The sequence below is a fragment of the Lygodium microphyllum genome, chromosome 29 (assembly GCF_053477565.2).
Source record: "Lygodium microphyllum isolate KBCC chromosome 29, Lygodium_microphyllum_v1.1.10, whole genome shotgun sequence".
In the NCBI taxonomy this organism is placed as follows: domain Eukaryota; kingdom Viridiplantae; phylum Streptophyta; class Polypodiopsida; order Schizaeales; family Lygodiaceae; genus Lygodium; species Lygodium microphyllum.
The window spans coordinates 14,693,023-14,713,182 of record NC_141163.1 but is presented as its reverse complement, the minus strand read 5'-3'; the positions used below and the strand labels follow the sequence as shown (position 1 = coordinate 14,713,182).

The following is a 20,160-nucleotide window of genomic DNA, read 5'->3' as shown; positions in this document are numbered from 1 at the left end:
GCTCACCGTGATAAATTTGAAGCAGCTTCCCGAAGACAGGTGTTTGTTGGCTACAGCTTCCAGTCCCAAGGCTATCGATTGTATGATCCCGTCAAGCGGGATGTGTACACTAGCCGCGATGTGCGGTTTGTGGAGGTTTCGGCCATATCAACGGGTGAGGAGCATCCCGTTCTTGGAGATCCAGGGGAGAGTTGGGCTCCTTCTACAATTCCACTGGAGCCCGTGGCTTTTGATTATGATTCTGTTTCTGACACACAGTCTACTATTCCACCGGTCACCCCTGAGGAGTTACCACTGGTGGATATTCCAGAGTCTTCTGCTGATGGAGAGAGACGAGGGGAGGCTCGGTCTCCTCCTCGATGGGCCCGTGACACACTCCGTTATTCAGGGATCGAGGGGGTTCCTGAGGAGTGGGGACCGCAGGATGGTCCGTGGCGGTCATGGTGGCACCGGGCACATTCTACGGAGCTTGTTTGCTCTAACTATTGTTTGATGACCCGTGTTATGCAAGATCGAGAGCCCACCTCCGTGAAGGAGGCTTTACAGTCCACACCATGGAAGAAAGCTATGGAAGCCGAGTTGGAGGCTATTGAGAGGAATGGCACTTGGTCACTCGTGCCCCGCCCCCCGAATAAGAAGGTGATTGGCGTCAAGTGGGTCTTCAAGACCAAATACCTTAGCGATGGTTCTTTGGATAAGCACAAGGCTTGCCTTGTTGCTAAAGGTTTTGCACAACGCCCAGGGATTGACTATCATGATACTTTTGCCCCCACAGCTCGTATGGCGACCATTAGAGCTGTTCTTGCCTTGGCTGGCCATAGGAGATGGCCTGTTTACCAATTGGATGTGAAGTCGGCCTTCCTCAATGGTGATTTGAAGGAGGAGATCTATGTTGAGCAGCCTCCTGGCTTTGGGTCTTCCGATGGGAAAGTCTACAGGTTGAAGAAGGCCTTGTATGGCCTCAAGCAGGCTCCGCGTGCATGGAATGAGAAGATTGATTCGTTCCTCCAGTCTCAGTTGGGATATCGGCGTTCCAAGGCCGATCCGCAGCTTTATGTTCACACTTCCGAGGATGGTTGTGTGCTTTTTGTGTTATATGTTGATGATTTGATTGTCACAGGTGATGATGTACAGCAGGTCCAAGAGACGAAGTCAGCTTTACATCGGACGTTCGAGATGACGGACTTGGGTCTACTCCATTTCTTTTTGGGCCATGAGATTTATCAGTCTCAGAGGGGGATCTTCATCTCTCAACAGAGATATGTCTAGGAGCTCTTGGTGTCTTTTGAGATGGAGGACTGTCGGACCCTTTCTACTCCTATGGATCCGAACTGGAAGGCCACTTCCCATTCAGCTTCTCCGGAGGACAATCTTGCGGATTTGTTTACGAAGGCACTTCCTCAGGCTCTGCTTCGGAGACATTCCAGATCCCTCAGGCTTCTACCTTGCCCAGGCTCTGAGAGGGGGTGTTAGAGATCACAGCCAGGCAGGTGCAGTCGGACAGGTACAGCAGTGTGCAGTCGGACTGCACAGTCGGACTGCAATGTGGCAGTCCGACTTGTGCAGGCAGTCGGCTGCATTTAATGCAGCGGACAGGCAGTTTTCCGGCGCCTCATTTTCGCCCAGATTTCTGGCTATAAATAGCCGACATTTCCAGCAGTCTCCTACACTTCTCTGCTCGCAGATTACAGACCGGTGACGTGCAGATTCCGTCTCTGTTCGCAGATTTCAGACAGGAGACAGTGCAGACTGCAGCGGACTTCGAGGTGAACAGCAGGTTGCATCGTCGAGGTGGAGACACGCAGTCCAGCGCACTGTGCCCGTGTATATATCTGCACATCTTTGTATTCAGCACACTTTATACAGCAGATCTTCATCTTCCACTGTCTCTTTCTCTCTCTTCTTTCTCTCCGTTCTCTCTCTCTCAGTCCTACGCTTTACGCACCGCTGCACTCTGACACAAGGATGATCTGTCACCAAAGGATAACAAGTTTAAGGACTTTCGAAAAGCCTCAAACTTCTCGCGTGGTAGTGCCTTGGTGAAAATGTTTGCAACATTTTTCTGTGTGGGTATATACATCAAGTTGATCTCTCTTGCATAACATCTCTCTTTGACATAATGGTAATGCATCTCTATGTGTTTCGTGCAAGCATGAAACACAGGATTTCGTGCGAGTGCAATAGCACTCTTGTTAGCAGTCATGTTTGTCATGCCTTGTCATCTCCTGCCTGTGAGCCTCAGTCTGAGTCAGACGAGGACATTAGGAGCCCTGACATGTCTGTCATGTGTTATGATGGGGGAGGCTAGTCACTCTTGATTGGTTGTCTTAGGATGTGTATTTCTTTTTGGCCTCTTTTAGTGGGCAGCCACTGGCTGCCCGGCCACTTTTTGGTCAATGTAGTGGGGCGCCCATTTTAGGGCACTTTTAGGATTTGCGCCCATTTTAGGGTTTGCGCCCATTTTAGGGTTAGGGTTAGGGTTTGTCCGTTGCCTATTTATTGGCAGCCCCCCTCCCCACTTGGTCAGTTGTCTTCTTGCAGATTCCGACACTCCTTCTCCCCCGTGGTGGTGCTGCCATCGTCATTAGCTTGATCTGGTGCCCTCACTGACGCTGTGGGCTGCGTGCAGGGATTGATCAGTCCATTTCAGTGTATTCAGCATTCATTTCAGTCAGTGCAGATTTTCTTCCTTCATTCTCTGCTTTCTCTCTCCTCTCCTCTGTGTTCGTATTTCCTCTTCCGTTGCGCACTCTCACATGGTATCATCGCCAAACTGAGAGCACGGAGGTCTTCATTGACTGGAGAGAGACCACACCTATCATCTGTTGCTGCCCCCCTTCTCTCCAACAGCCAGGCGGCCCCTCCAGGTGGTCTGAATATTTGCGTTTGCTGCATAGATGGTCTGAATATTTGCGTTTGCTGCATCAGCCCCTTCCAGAGGCTGCCACGTCATCAACCAGCCCTGTCTCCTTGCGTTTTCAGCTGGGCGGCCTTCTCTTCAGCTGGGCGACTCCACTACAGGCTGCGTTTTGCATCCAAGGTGGTCGTATTCCCTCCTGGCGGCTCATCTCCAGCTGGCGCTTCTTTTCTTGGCTGCGTTTTGGTGCCTGGCACCTTTCCCTCCGGATTTTATGCCCTACACAGCTGCGTTTTCACCTTCTGGTGATAGGCGACCTGATTTCCTGGAGTTTGGTGGTTCTTCTGGTGGTTGGTGACCCTTCTGGTGGTCATTCTTCGGCATCGGCACAGTTTTCTTTGGTGTTTGGTATTTTGCAGATTGGAAGATGTCTTTTCATCAGTTTACGGGCTTTGATGATTCAGATGACGAGCTTTTGTCTCAACACTCATCTGAACGGAGGCGTGATTTCTATCACGAGGATCGTCGTCCGGAGTCTATTCCTCTTTTCCGTCCCCCTTCTATTCATGTATCTCGGCGATCCCCTTCCAGTGGGCCGAAGATGCAGCCTTTGGTACCCCCTGTACAGGTACCCGTACTTCCTCAGCTGCCCAAAGAGGACCGGTTGGATGGCTCCAACTTTTCTCTATGGTCCTGCAAGGTGGAGTGTATCTTGGACTCCTTCGATCTTTGGGAGCTTGTTTCTGTTCCTATTCCCCGGCCTCAGGTGGATCCCGCAGATGGGACATCTATGGATCGTGCAGCCTTATGGGATCGGCTTAATTCTAGAGCCAGATCTTTCCTCTTTCTGAGATTGCAGGATTCTGTCCTTGTTCATGTTCACAGGTTGAAGACTACAGCAGACGTGTGGAGAAAGCTCGCGTCTCTCTATCAGCAGAAGACATTTGCCCACCGGATATCTCTCGAAAAGAAGTTGCGGATGCTCGCTATTGATGATAGTCCTTCCATGAAGGACCACATCAACAGATTACAGGATATGAGGGATGAGCTTGCATCCCTCGGTCGGACGATATCTTCTGAAGACATGGCTATGATTATTTTGACTCAGCTGCCATCGCCTCGGTTTGATGTCTTCTATACCAGCCTTCTTACATCGAGGACCCGTGAGAAGCTTCTATGGGAGGAGCTATCCCCGCTTGTCTTGGAGCATGACGAGCGACTCAGAGAGGTCAGTGCTAGTGGATCCGACTCCACTAGAGCCTTTGTTGCAGGTTCGGGAGGACAGAAGAAGAAGAAGAAGTCAAAGGCTACGAAGGACAGTTCTTCAGGCTCTGACTCAGATTCAGAGAGACCAAAGTGCCCACACTGTGGGAAATGGACACATCCCGAGGAGAAATGCTGGAAGAAGTACCCTCACCTTCGTCCAAGAGCGACGGGTGGATCTACATCAGAGCCTTCTTCTACCTCTACACCAGCTGTTACCCATGAGTCAGTGTTCCTTCATATCCATGCTTTGGAGAAGGATCTTTCTTCCGTGGCTGCAGTGTCTTCTGCGCAGCCTTGGTTAGTGGACAGTGGTGCTTCGAGTCATATGACTCCCCGAGGTGATTTGTTACAGGATCTCCGTCCATCAGAGGGTTCAGTCACTGTTGGTGACATTTTATCGGTGCCTATTAGTGGTGTTGGCACATTGCCTTTGTTTACAGACCGACCTACGAGCTTCCTTTCACAGGCCCTACATGTTCCGGACTTGGGCCTTCCCCTCCTCTCAGTTTATGGCCTTACGAGGCTTGGCACACGAGTGATCTTCACCGAGCATGCCGTTGTTATTGAGGATTCTTTTACAGGAGCTGTCTTATCTACAGGTTGGCAGGAGAGCGGGCTTTACAGGCTCCATTCCCCTTCTTTGATGCAGGGTCCTCCGAGGCATTCTATTGCTACACCCGTTCCCGCTTGTGCACCTTCTCTTCCACAGGTTCCTTCCCATCCCCCACCCTCTCCTCCGGTGGTTCCCTCGTACCTCCCATCCCTTTCAGAGGGGGACGATCTCGGTGATGTGGCTGTGGATTCCATGGCCCCTAGTGTTTTAGAGGGGGCTTTCCAGGATCGTGAGGAGCTCCTTCAGCGGCAGTCTACATCGACGGACTTCATCGACATTGGCATTCCTCTTGCCGCCCCAGGCTCTATTTCCTCTTCGGCCTTCCGCCACATCCAGGATTTGAGAGGGGGTGTTAGCAGTCATGTTTGTCATGCCTTGTCATCTCCTGCCTGTGAGCCTCAGTCTGAGTCAGACAAGGACATTAGGAGCCCTGACATGTTTGTCATGTGTTATGATGGGGGAGGCTAGTCACTCTTGATTGGCTGTCTTAGGATGTGTATTTCTTTTTGGCCTCTTTTAGTGGGCAGCCACTGGCTGCCCGGCCACTTTTTGGTCACTGTAGTGGGGCGCCCATTTTAGGGCACTTTTAGGGTTTGTGCCCATTTTAGGGTTTGCGCCCATTTTAGGGTTAGGGTTAGGGTTTGTCCGTTGCCTATTTATTGGCAGCCCCCCTCCCCACTTGGTCAGTTGTCTTCTTGCAGATTCCGACACTCCTTCTCCCCCGTGGTGGTGCTGCCATCGTCATCAGCCTGATCTGGTGCCCTCACTGACGCTGTGGGCTGCGTGCAGGGACTGATCAGTCCATTTCAGTGTATTCAGCATTCATTTCAGTCAGTGCAGATTTTCTTCCTTCATTCTCTGCTTTCTCTCTCCTCTTCTCTGTGTTCGTATTTCCTCTTCCGTTGCGCACTCTCACAACTCTGACTATTAGAAAGAATAGGTGTAGGACCTCTAATGGTAAATGTAGATTAGCCAACAATCTGCGCAACCATATACATTCCATTGTTGCCGTGAAGGCTGCCTCGTACTCAGCCTCACAAGACGAGGTAGCCACTGTAGGTTGTTTCTTGCTTAGCCATGAAATGCATGAACGGCCTAGAAAGAAACTGTGTCCACTAGTAGACTGCGTAGTGTCTGTATCACTAGCCCAATCTGAATCACTGTAAGCCTATAAGTGCAAGTCTCCCTCCTAGGAAATAATAATGCATGTGACCGAGTACCTTGGAAATATCTGAAGATCCGCTTAACATCTCGCCAATGTATGGTTCGTGGGCTATGCATATACCTGCTCACTTGAGACACTTCATACTGAATGTCAGGGCGTGTGTTGCAAAGATAAATAAGACAGCCAACAGCCTGGCTGTTAATTGCAACATCAGACATCTCTTCACCATCATGCATAGACAGCTTTAAGCCTGGCTCCATAGGAGTGCACATAGGTTTGCAATCTTGCATACTAAACCTATGTAATAGCTTATCCACATATTGTGACTGTGACATGATGATACCATGCTGATTTTGGGTGAATTGAATCCCTAAATAATAGTGTAGGCAACCATATTTGACATAGCAAATGCATGTTTTAATTCAGCCTTAAAATCTGCAATTTTTTCTTCTGTAGGTCTAGTGAGCAGCATGTCATCTACATAAAGAATGATAATCAGCAAGTCCCCCCCCCCCCCCCCCCCCCCCCCCTCTAATTCTTAATGTATAGAGTGGGAGCAGTTGGATCATTTTTGAACCCTTTGCTAGCCAAATAAGCATCAATTTTGGAGTGCCATGCAAGAGGAGCCTGTTTAAGACCATAAAGAGCTTTATGCAGCTTGCATACCATGTGCTCTTTCCCTTTAACCAAGGTTGCAGCTGTACATACGTACGGATTGATCCGTACCGTATGGATCGGTACACGTACGGATTGATCCGTACGTTTATGTGCATTGTATTCAGTTTTTTTTGATGCATTTGCAGCCTCAATATGGATGAGAGTTGAGACTTTTGTTGTGTAAACACTGATTCATCAATTTATATAGAGCTAAAAGTGGTGATTGGTGATTGAAGATTGATCTCTGATTGAAAACTGGTTTTGGTATTTGATGTTTGTTTTTTGAAGTAACAAGTTTTACAATGTGCGGCAAGAGTTTTGTGATTACTAATCAAATGCGTATTAGCAAAGACCTTATTAGATTGTCTTGTAGGTCTCTCACAATTTAAAATGTATTTGGATCTTTTTATGTTTATTTTGATATGAAATGGCATATAGATTAATATTTTTTAGAATGGTACGTATTATTATGTACACAAATTTTTTATCTGTACGGAACAACGTACAAATATGTACTATACATTACGTACAGTACGTACACATCAACCTTGTTATTTACACCTTTTTAGGATATTTACAAGAAATAATGTCCAAAATATCAAAAATAGGTTAAAATTATCCAAAAATCCCATAAATTTGAACCATGCATATTATGGACACTAACACTAATGATTAATATGACATTGACTCTCTAGATTAATAAGAAAGCCCGATGATGATGCACTCGAGGGTATTTCACACATTGTCTATGTAGCGGCATGACAATAGGACTAGGAAGTGGGGTGGTAACAAAATCCCAAAGCTTCATAGAAGGTGTTAAAATAGTAGCAAGCTCGTGTTCTTTGCGACAAATCTGCTCCAAACAGCAACCTAGATGTGGTCTCCTCTTGTAGAATCCTCCGTCCTCACTTAGACGATGATACCATGTAAGAGAGCACAATGGAATAGCAACACAAACATGGAGAGAAAAGAGAAGAGAGAGATAGCAAGAGAGAAGAGAATGAAGTGATAAATCTGCTTTGCATCTGAATGGAAGGCTGAATACAATGGTGGACCGATCAGTCCCTACATGCAGCCCTGGGTTTCATTGAGGGTACTAGATCAGGCTGATGACAATGGCAACACTGGAGACGAAGGAGAGGCTGATGTTGGAGTATGCTGAAATAGGCTGCAACAAAAAACTTGTGAATGAATATTGGCAATTAAATTTGTTGCTATAAATAGTAGAAATTGCACTAAACCGCCCAAAATTGGTCGACATGGTTAAAGAGGAGAAGAAAATGCTGGCTGACCTACATTTGGGGAATAAAATCATGAAATCACTACAAACAAATGATGATTGCAGGTGCATGATCAAATCGCCACTTGCCCAGTGTGAATAAGTCCTCTAGTCATTGAAGATAAATGGAAGGGCTGAAAATTGTCCATTGACAATGTGAACACACTTGAAATCCATTGAAAAAAGAAATGCACACAAAAAGAATAGGCTAAAGTAGTTAGGGCTTCTGTGCCATTGTAAGGCTGTAACAAAGCTCACAAACTAGGAGATGACACACTAATAAAATACAAGCTAACGGGGACTCTCCCTCATTGGATAAAGATGGTTTCTTTCCCCTCTTGCTGCCTGATGAACACCTCTAGAAAAAACCTAAGGGGATGGGGAAGGAGTAGGGATACTAGGAGAAGAAGGTACTAGCAAGGGTGGGTGAGGTAGGGGAGGAGGAGAGGGAGGGGGAGGAGTGGGTGTAAACGCCCCGAACAACGTAGTATGCTTAACAATTATGATATTTGCTTGTTTTCGAGATTTAATATAAAAGAGAATGAACACTTAAAGTTGAAAATGAAAATTACTCACAAAATTACAGCCATGAAAATGTAAAAGTAATGGAGACAAGATTGAGGGTTGAAGATGGGAACCCCCCCCCCCCCCCGAAGGAATGTATTTTTGCTCAACCCAAGTCTCTTAGGAAAGAGCTCAGTTACAATCAACCTAAGAGCGAGGAAAAGTAATTCTCACTCTCACAAGATCATGCAAAGATGTATAAACACACATGCATTATCTATTATGCAATGATAAGAACTGATTTCTTTACAGTATGAGAGAAGAAAGAGGGGGAATCAGTCTTTCTCCATCGTTGATCAGCAGTACATGGATAGGACTTGCTTATTGTTGCTAAAATGAAAGAAAGAGCTCGAGAAGGAGGTGCTGTAATGAATTTACAGGCTTGCTGTCCTGTAAAACAGCAGTGATAGAAGAGGGAATGTGGAGGAATTTGATAATGGAGAAGTGGGGGATGATGATGGGGATGAATGGAGCCAGTTTCTGGCTATCTGTGGGTGCTGTACATGAGTTTACAGCAAAGAAAAATGATGTTGAATGAAGAAAAACGAGCTCTTATTTATAAGAGAGGGAAGAGCTGGAGGAGCACAAGACAAGTGTCCAGCCACATGTCATGGGATGTGACAAGTGGTGGGACACTCTGAAACTTGTGTGACAAGTGTCTTGAGACTTGTCTCTTCTCTATGGCCTTCCTTTTTGGGCTGAATAGTGCCAAGAATAGAAACAACCAAATTTAGTAAGCACAGTCAGAGTATAGAATTTACTATTTTTTAGAATGACATCCCTATTTTTTAGGACTAGCATTTTTAGGCTAATTCGAGGCTCCTAAAATTTAGGGACCTCCTAAAATTTAGGGACCCCCCCAATATGGGTGTCATATGAAAGCTTTTTCCGTGTACATCGCAAAAACGGCTTCATGTGACTTTTCTATGCAAAGAAATGTGCATTTTAAGCTTTCAGCCCACACATGCACATTGTACAAGCATTTCATAATCATGCCATCTTGTTGATTGTAACTATATGTTCTGGTGGATCTAGCCCACACTTCAAGACATCAATCCTTTCTGTGTGCGAGTCTAACCCTGATATGTGTGAGTTCTGGTCACAGGCGCCCAATCGGGCCATATAGGTGGAAGTGTGAACTATCTTTTCTCTAACCCACCGCTTGGGTCCACCATAACCTGTGACCACTCATCAATGGCCAGCTCCAATGCACTTTTCTTTATATCTAATTAGTGTAAAGAAAACAAATTTAATAAATCATTATATAGACAAATTAATGAAAAAGGATACAAATTCTGTTTCTATAGAGTTGTGACAGTCCTCTGGCTTTTATTCAGCTGTCCTCAGTTGAAAAGCTTCTTGATATGGCCGAAGAATGTCTCGGTAATCCTTCATGAATTTTTCATCTACCCACTTTGCATCTGTTGTGGGTAGATTCTTGAATTTTAGTAAGATTTTTCGTGTCACAAGGCTACTTCTCGAGGTTCGATCCTTGTGAAACAAAATCTGTTCAAGTTCCAAGAGGTGCTCTGTTTCTTCAACTTCTGGGGGATCTTCAGTAATGGGTTCCTTTGGTTCTGGTTCTACGTCAGGTTTTAGCAAACTTACATGAAAAGCATTGTGTATTTTCCAATGAGCAGGAAGCTCAAGTCGATAAGAAACTTCATTTATTTTCTCAATCACTTTGAAGGGTCCAAAGTATCAACTGGAGAGCTTTGGAAAAGATGAATTTTGACCGGAACCTTGTTTGAGCCTGCTTTTATCAAACTTTAGCAAGACATATTGACCTTTTTCAAAAGCCAAAGGTCTTCTTCGTTTATCTGCTTGCTTCTTTTGTCGCTCTTGAGCAACTTTGATAGTGGCTCGAACTTGATCCATTGCTGTTTTTAAATCTGAAGCAAACTCATCAGCAGCAGCAAAAATCTTATCTTTAGTGTGAATAATTGGAGGAGTAATCACTTTACCCTATACTATTTCATTTGGAGCTTTCCCTGTGGATGAGTGCACCGTATTGTTGAAAGCAAACTCCAATAATGGAAGATATTTCTCCCATTGTGACTTATGTTCACTAACGTAAGCTTTCAACATATCCAAAAGAGTGAGATTCATCACCTCTGTTTGGCCGTCAGTTTGAGGATGAAAAGCTGAGGAGAACTTTAAAGTGGTTCCGAAATTCTCAAATAAAGCACACCAAAAGTTACTTGTGAATTTGGAGTCTCTATCTAAAATGATCTCAGAAGGCATACCATGTAATGTGAAGATATGTTGAATGAAAAGTCTTGCAGCTTGTGCGGATTTCAATGTTTTATGACATGGAATAAAATGTGATTGCCTGTTGAATCGATCAATTATGACTCAAATCATATCATGACCTTGAGGTGTTCTTGGAATACCTGAGATGAAATCCATTGTGATAGATTCCCATGGATCTTTGGGCACTGGAAGAGGTTGCAACAATCCTGGAGTCTTCTGCCTATCATACTTGGATTTTTGGCATACTAGATAAGCCTCAATGAAGTTATGTGTATCTCTTTGTAATGTTAGCCAATAAAAGTAGCACTCAATTGCGCTTAGAGTGGCTGCCCTCCCTCTATGCCCTGCATAAGGGGGTCCATGACTTTCTTTAGGCACCTTTTGTCAAACAGGAAGAGTGACACAAAGGCGATTGTTCGTGAGAAGGTAACCGTCTTTGATGGAATAATCTGGATGAGAACCTCCTTGCTGTAAATTTGACCAAATTGCTGCAAAATCAGTATCTTCATCATAAGTATTCTTCATTGTTTGAAAATCTTCATGATGAGCCACTGTAATAGTTGCAATGCGAGGCACTCTAGAAAGTGCATTAACAACTACATTTTGTTTCCTTGGAGTGTACATAATTTGAAAATGAAACATAGACAAGAAATTTTCCCATCTTGCATGTTTCTCCTGCAAATGCTTTTGAGTCTTAAAATATTTCAAGCTCTGATGATCAGTTTTAATAAGAAATTCATTGCCTAAAAGATAATGTTTCTATATCTTCAAAGCATGAACCACTGCTAAGAGCTCATTTTCATAAATGTCATACATTTTCTCCACATCATTTAGACGGTGGCTTTCAAATGCTACGGCATGGCCTTCTTGATTTAGCACTGCAGCAATACAATCACCGCAAGCATCTGCTTCCACCACAAATGGTTTTACCAAATCTGGAATGATAAGAACAGGTCCAGAAGTAAAAGCTGTTTTGAGCCTTGTGAAGGCTGCCTTCTCTTTTTCCTTCCATTGAAAAGAGGTCTTCTTCTTTGTAAGGTCATGAAGTGGAGAAGCCATATGTGCAAAATGCTTGATGAAGCGGCGGTAATAAGAGCATAAGTCAAGAAACGATGGCACCTCATATACATCATGAAGATGAGGCCATTCTTGGACTATCTTGATCTTTTCAGGATCCATCTGAATCCCTTCAGAAGAGATGACATGCCTAAGGTAATTTATTTTATACATGAAAAATTCACTCTTTTTACCATTTACCAAGAGTTGATTTTGTTAAAGTAATTGTAGAACAATCTCCAAGTGCTGATGATGCTCCTCTTCATTCTTGCTAAAGACAAGAATATCATCAAAGAAAGTACCGGCATATTGTCGATGCTCTCTAAAGATGCGCTTCATCATTCGATTAAAGGTGGCTGGTGCATTGGTTAATCCGAAAGGAACCACCAAGAATTCATAAAGACCGTATGAAGTGCGGAAAGCAGTTTTGTGTACATCTTGTGGTATTACCCTAATTTGATGATAACCACTCTTTAGATCAATGTGGCTGAAAACCTTCGAGCCTCCTAGACGATCCAAAATGTCGTCAATTCTGGGAATAGGAAACCGATTCTTCACAGAGATTTTGTTGAGGGCTCGATAATCAATGCACATCCTGAATGTGCCATCTTTCTTTTGAACAAGAAGAACTGGTGAACAAAATGGTGAGCTACTTGGCCTAATTAGCCCACGGTTGAGTAGGTCTTCGACTTGCTTTCTAATTTCTTCTTGTTGAGGATGGCTCACACGGTATGGTGGTATATTATTAGGAGAACTGCCAGGAATAATATTAATATGATGGTCTTCTGGCCTTTCTGGGAGAAGCTGATAAGAAAGATCTTTCGAAAAACAATCTTTATACTTTTCCAAGAGCTAAAGTCGCTCTTGGTTTTCAGCATTCATATTATCTTTTACATGAGTGACATAAAGCAAACAACATTGAACACAATTCTTAATTGCTCTAGAGACTTGCATATGGCTTACCATAGGTATGGTGTCTCCAAAAACTCCAGCTTGGATCTCGTACTTCTTGCCTTTGTTAGTGAGTTCTACCTTCTTTTTCTGAGAGAAGATGGTTGAATCTACTCTATGATTCCAGGGCATGCCAAGAATTACATCGCAACCATCAAGGCCTCCGATACAGAAGGTATCTTCATCACTGTAGCCTTGAATTTGAAACTTGAGCTTGCCAATGTAGGGTGTCACAGTCTTCACTGTGTCACCTTTATCGGCATTTAAAGCTTGGCGAACTTCTGCCGGAGTGTCCATCTCTTCATTCTTTAATCCAAGCTCTTTAGCTAATTGCAAGGAAATGACATTTTCATTCGCCCAAAGATCTATCAAGAATAGTGTTTGCTTACCTTGCAACTGTCCCCAAGCTTTTAATAATTTGCGCATCCGTGGAGTGTGAGTTGTGTTTGCAACTACATCACTGATAGCATTGATTTTCACTGGCGACTTAGGCTTGTTGTCAGAAACCTTGCTTTGTCCTTTGTTTGGACATTGCTTCGCTATGTGGCTTGTTTGTCCACATTTAAAGCACTTCCCTTCTTTCATGAAGCGCTGCTTTTCTTCTTCGGAAAGTTGCTTTGCTTGTGGGTATAGATTGAAGTGAAATTGAGGAGCATTAGGAGGTGTATAGGGCTTCATCTTCTTTTGATTTGATGGCTGCTTTTGCCGCTGTTTTTGTCCTTCATTTGGGGCTGAATACTCCTCATCCTCAGCTACTCTTTTTTTATCATTCTTTTGGAATGATTTGTTGCCATTGTGCTCCATTTCCCATGTCTCAGCATGGTCAATGAGTTCCCTGAGACTAGAACAATGATAATGATTAAGAGCAGTACGAAGTTTAAAATGCAAACCTCTTTGAAACTTCCTAAGCTTTTGCGAACTGCCGATCTTCTTGAAATGTTGGACCTTCAAAAGTAGCTCCCAAAATCTCTTGGTATAGTCACCAAGGGACTCATTTTTCTTTGCCAAAGCCGATCCCATTCCATTTTTACATCTCTTTTGAAATGAACAAGAAGAAATTGGCTTTGTATCATGCGAACAAAGGACCGCCATGATTTTGGGGCAGCATGATCATATTCCAACCCTGTCCACCAAGTATGGGCTAAGTCGGTCAAATGTAAAGTTGCAAACTTAATCTTTTCTTTTTCTTTATACTTGTCACGACCATACAAAATTTGAAATTGATGAATAAACATTAGAAGAAGATCAGGATTTCGGGAACCATCATACATACTGAACTTGATCTTCTTTTCAAGTTGAGATAGTGACTTAGTCTTCTTCTTCTTCTTATGCTTTCGTCCATGCCCGGATCTTGAGGTTGAAGATGATGAAGTGCTTGATGGGGATGAAGATGGAGATGAGGGTGAAGAATGTCGACGCCTTTGACGAGGATGAGGTCTTTCACGAGAAGGGTGTGACTCTTCGTCACTAGAAGAGGATCCATCAGAGTAGGCGCCAGATGACTTTGAAGAAGAGGATGAGCTTCGACGTGATCTCTTTCTTTGTCTTGAAGTAGAATGGGACTGCCTCTTAGAAGTAGTTGGACTTCTTGATCGGCGTCTTTCATTGGTATGGCTTTGTCTCCTTGAAGCAAATGGGCTTCTTTCCTTGAATTCTTTGGGATTCTCAACTTTTTCTAGTTTGAGAAGTTGCTCACGAATTTGCTGATTCTCCTCTCTAAGACTTTGAATGGCTTGAAGGATAGCACTCGACTGATCCATTGAGACTCTAAGAAAAATATGCTCAAGCACTCAATGCAAGGGCTGAAAACAAACAAACTTATAATTGTAAGCACTACCAGTGTTGGGGTGAGGACCGAGCCAAAGCTCTGATACCACTGTAAACGCCCTGAATAACGTAGTATGCTTAACAATTATGATATTCACTTGTTTTCGAGATTTATATAAAAGAGAATGAACACTTAAAGCTAAAAATGAAAATTACTCACAAAATTACAGCCATGAAAATGTAAAAGTAATGGAGACAAGATTGAGGGTTGAAGATGGAAACCCCCCCGGAAGGAATGTATTTCTACTCAACCCAAGTCCCTTAGGGAAGAGCTCAGTTATAATCAACCTGAGAGTGAGGAAAAGTAATTCTCACTCTCACAAGATCATGCAAAGATGTACAAACACACATGCATTATCTATTATGCAATGATAAGAACTGATTTCTTTACAGTATGAGAGAAGAAAGAGGGGAAATCAGCCTTTCTCCATCGTTGATCAGCAGTACATGGATAGGACTTGCTTCTTGTTGCTAAAATGGAAGAAAGAGCTTGAGAAGGAGGTGCTGTAATGAATTTACAGGCTTGCTGTCCTGTAAAACAGCAGTGATAGAAGAGGGAATATGGACGAATTTGATAATGGAGAAGTGGGGGATGATGATGGGGATGGATGGAGCCAGTTTCTGGCTATCTGTGGGTGCTGTACATGAGTTTACAGCAAAGAAAAATGATGTTGAATGAAGAAAAACGAGCTCTTATTTATAAGAGAGGGAAGAGCTAGTACAAAAGGGGAAAGTGGAGTAGCACAAGACAAGTATCCGGCCACATGTCATGGGATGTGACAAGTGGTGGGACACTTGGAAACTTGTGTGACAAGTGTCTTGACACTTGTCTCTTCTCTATGGCCTTCCTTTTTGGGCTGAATACTGTCAAGAATAGAAACAACCAAATTTAGTAAGCACAGTCAGAGTACAGAATTTACTATTTTTTAGAATGACATCCCTATTTTTTAGGACTAGCATTTTTAGGCTAATTCGAGGCTCCTAAAATTTAGGGACCTCCTAAAATTTAGGGACCCCCCCAATATGGGTGTCATATGAAAGCTTTTTCCGTGTACATCGCAAAAACGGTATCAGAATCTTCATGTGACTTTCCTATGCAAAGAAATGTGCATTTCAAGCTTTCAGCCCACACATGCACATTGTACAAGCATTTCATGATCATGCCATCTTGTTGATTGTAACTGTCTGTTCTGGCGGATCTAGCCCACACTTCAAGGCATCAATCCTTTCTGTGTGCGAGTCTAACCCTGATATGCGTGAGTTCTGGTCACAGGCGCCCAATCGGGCCTTATAGGTGGAAGTGTGAACTATCTTTTCTCTAACCCACCACTGGGTCCACCATAACCTGTGACCACTCATCAGTGGCCAGCTCCAATGCACTTTTCTTTATATCTAATTAGTGCAAAGGAAACAAATTTAATAAATCATTATATAGACAAATTAATGAAAAATGATACAAATTCTGTTTCTATAGAGTTGTGACAGTGGGAGATGAAGTAGTGGAGCCAAGAGGTATCTTGGAAGGGAGTAGGGGATTCGATGGTAGAGGAGAGAGTGAAATTGAAGAAGATCTATTGGATGTAGAAGTACCAATTTAGTCACCTAATGGTAACCAATGAAGATGAGTTTCTTCGACTTAGCATTGTGCTTGTTGTCCGCATGGACATAGGCATTGCATCCACGAATACGAAAGTGAGAGTGAAGGCTTTTTGCCAAAGAAAGCATGGTATGGAGTCATGTCCAGCAAGGCTACTATTAGAGACCTATTGCATATATGAACTGCAATAGAAGTTGCCTCTCTCAAAAGAATGCGAGGAAGTTCCTCAATGCTATAGCATCGAATGGGCCATCTCCAGCATGGTCCGATCCGTGTGCTCCAACACACCATTCTCATAGGTGTGTTTGGATGGCTGTACTCCATTTGAATTCCATGTCCCTTGCAAAACTGGTCAAACATGATGGAACAAAATTTGATGTGGTGGTTGGTTTGTATGTCTTGAACTTTGGAAGAAGTTTGCTTTTTAGCAAATGCCTTCCAATCGCAAAAGTTGGAATATGCCTCCTAATTGTACTCCAAGAAGTAGGGGTACATGTACTTTGAAAAATCATCAACCACAAGCATTAGGTAATTGCCCTTTCCAAGGATGGCCAGGGCATAAGGTAGAGATTGTTGGGGGGAGGGGAGGGAAATCTAGAAGTCCTTGCAGCATTTTCTTCTAGGACTCCTATTGAATGGGATCAAAATCTAGGTGCTCATAATGGGCATGCCAAACTAGCCCAAGCTTCGAATTGCATGGCAAGGGCTATGAGTAACTGTATCTTGTGTCAAAACCATGTGGATCCCTAGCTATGTCAAGCCATGAATAGATAAAAGATGAAATCCCAAATCAGAAACATAAAGGACTTTGGCAAAGGGTCTCAATGATTTGATAGGAGGGGAATGGTCCCCGCTCTTCAAATTGACACGAAAGGGTTGTCACCAACGGTGATGGTACCCCTTTGCAAGGGAGGTCTTAAAGCCAAACCTAAGGATAGGTCATGTGGGATGAAGCATTGCTATCTATGAGCCATGGCTTCTCCAATGAGGAAGAAGCAAGTGCGATATCCTTGACCTCATATAGATCGATGAATATAGACTCAGTAGTTATGGCTGGTGTAGCCTTTGAATCCTTGGCATTGGGCTTTAGGTGGGGATACGTTTGCCATCACTTCTCAATAGGATGGGCGCTCCCTTTCTTCTCATCCTTTGTGTCATCTTGCTCCTTGTTGTTCTTAGCCTTCTTGGTGCCCCCTCTTGAACTTGTAGTAAAAGCTTTGGTGTCCCAATTTCTTGTGTCGCATCTCGTTCTAAAATAGGCAGAGCAAGCTTCCCCCAAAAAATAGTGTCCTGAACTTTGGAGGTGAGTTAATTAGTGTAGTCATACTTTGGAGATGGAAGATGAGTGATAGGAATCATAGCCTTATCTTGGATAATATTGTATGGCCAAAGGATGCAAGCTTATCCCGTAACTCCTCCATTTTGTTGATGTGATAGTTTACGAAAGGAAAGTCATCAACCGATAGTATTTGAAGCTGCTTCTTAGTGAAGATGTGGTGGGCAAAGGTCTTAGGATGATAAAGAGAAGACAACCTTGTCTAAACCTCAGAGCACTAAATCTTGGCAGCTCATGAAGAGGAAAGATTGGGCTTTAGAGTTGAGCTGATCCAAAAGAGCAGCCTGATCAAGGCCAGGTTCATCATCCTTCATGAAGGCAGAGACTCTCTCTCCACTTTTGTCTACCATTTGTGACCAATCTAGGGGCGGGCTGTGTTGATGCTTTCCGAAGCATCTGATACATCAGGCATTGATAGAAGCCTTGGGTGATGGATTTACGCAAGAGAAAGAGGTTTCTTGAACTCTTGAGCTATAATCTTACCACCCGGGGGGGGGGGGGGGGGGATGGAACAGAAGCCTTAAATCTTTCCCAAATCGTAAGAAGTAAAGAGTTTAGCGTCAGCCATGAGGAATCTGTGGGCAATGAAGGTTTAAGGTAAATAATTTATGGTTGGCAATCGATTAGCTTGGAGTGCAGAATGAGGGAAAAAGAGAGAGAGAAAAATCTTCCAAGAACTCTACTAACTTTTCTCTGATTGCCATTTAAAACCCCAAAAAGGGGAGCTCATAGCAAAGATAGATAATTTGGTTGAGTAGAGGTTCTCTCTCTTAGGTGTGGTCATTGTTTAAACCCTAGGTAACCAAGAAACAAAGTAAAAGCAGAAATAAATCCCCGCTAGAGCTAGTCATAACTAGTGGGCTCAATTTCTCATACCACTTTTAAAACTAATCTCTAACAAACAATGCTCTGGTTGAGAGGCCAAATAGCTCTTAGACACGTTGTAGGTCATCTACCAGTTGTGAGCCCTAGCATTGAGTCAGTCTGTCCTTTTGTGGTTCATTTGGTCATTTTTTTTCCATTGTGGCCCACTTTTTGTCCTCCTGACCATTTTAATCCACACTTACAGCTTTCTGTATCATGAGTGCCCTTCCACTACCTTTACTTCTTTATGATTTGTGCTCCTTAGGTCTTAGAGCACAACTAAGATTTGAGAGGGGGTGTTAGCAGTTGGTTATGTCTTGTTTGTGGGCCATACATTGAGTCAATGAGGCACAGTACAGGTCACTGAATAGTCTGCACTTCTAATTAGGCCGTGCTGTGAGTATGGGGTTACACAGGGGGACACTTCAGTCATTCTTTCTTCTAGTATTCTCCACTCCCCAAGTGCCCTCACTGCCAGTACGTATTGTACTGCGTGTTAGTGCTGCCATTTTATGTGCCTGCATCATTTTTCTTATTGGTTCATCACCTTATTTATCTCCAGCTTTTTCAGCATCATTTCATTTCTTTCTTGCTTTTGTATGCATTCTAACATATTCAGGGTTTGCGAGTCTATGCATGTAGAAAATGCTTTGGAACAAAGGCTCCTGCATAGCAGCTTGCTATCTTAAACAAACATGCTCACTCCCTAGATAGGTTTTTCATTACCTGTGATATCAAATTGTCCAAGAGAGCCATATTTGGCTCACAGGAACATGCTTGGAAACGGTGTCCCTGGCAGCATCATGACTTTTGACCAATACCTGCCACTATTGCAGTCTCAGAAATAGGACGACCACATTCTGAGTCAAGAAAGGAGTGACATTCTTTTTTCTGATGGTTTGTTCTCAGATAATGCCTCAATTACAGCGGGCTTAATGTGAAATCATGATGTTTTTGTTTTTCAGGAGAATTGATTGAGAGAGAGAGAGAGAGAGAGAGAGAGAGAGAGAGAGAGAGAGAGGTTATTATTGCTTATATGGACAACGTGGCAGATAATGTATACATTTCTGGATCGCCTATTGAACCTTGTGCTTCCACGTACTCGTGACTTTTTGGGTGTCAATCCTTACAGCTTTGATGGGAAAGGCAATTACAATCTTGGTCTCAAAGAGCAGGGTGTGTTTCCAGAGATCAAGTTTGATATGATAGACAAGGCCAGAGGAATGGACATATGTATAGTTACCTCAGCAGGGACTGACAAAGAAGGGCAAAGGCTTTTGACGCTCCTGGGAATGCCATTCCGTGCTGGTGATGTTTCTAAAAGAATTCCTGTTGCAAGAAAGAAGAAGGGGAGGTTCTTTATCAAGTCCTCAAAGGGTGGTGGTAAGGCTACATCGAAGGGTGGCAAGAAAAAATGAGCAGTGAGGAAATAACAGTGCTAACAGCTTGCTAGTCCCTGGTGGTCTATAGACACATTCTTTGAATTCAGGCATGGGTGGGTCCCTTTCATTTGGTGGGTTCTCAGCCACAGCTCGTGCAAGTAAATGTATTCACCCACTTTCGGGTTGTGCCACGTCTTGCAAGTCCTGTTATGTTCAATGTGGCATTGTAGACCAGCCTTGTGCTCTTGGAGTTCGCTTTCAATAGAGGTAGACTTGTGTGGTGATTTCGATGATGCTTTATAATTGCTTGTGGGCATAGTTAAGCTATGCATGAAAGACTCAGCTAGCTGATGGCTCACCGAATGACTCCCACAAAACCCTAAACCCTAAACCCTAAACCCTTTAATGTTCTTGTTCTTAACCATAGGAAGCAATATTGGGTAAGTGAGCACATAGTACACGTTCCTTGGAAGACAAAACAATCAGCTAGGCA

At 43.6% G+C, this 20,160-nt stretch overlaps 1 protein-coding gene across 1 annotated transcript in view; it reads left to right on the top strand.

The window, feature by feature from the left end:
* Positions 1–19,957, top strand: part of LOC148010402 (uncharacterized) — a 43,322-nt gene extending 23,365 nt beyond the window's left edge. The window contains exon 3 of the mRNA XM_087671292.1: positions 19,338–19,957. Coding sequence (XP_087527418.1) covers positions 19,338–19,703 — 366 coding nt within the window. The 3' untranslated portion in view covers positions 19,704–19,957. The remainder of the gene's footprint in view (positions 1–19,337) is intronic.
* Positions 19,958–20,160: the final 203 nt, after the last annotated feature.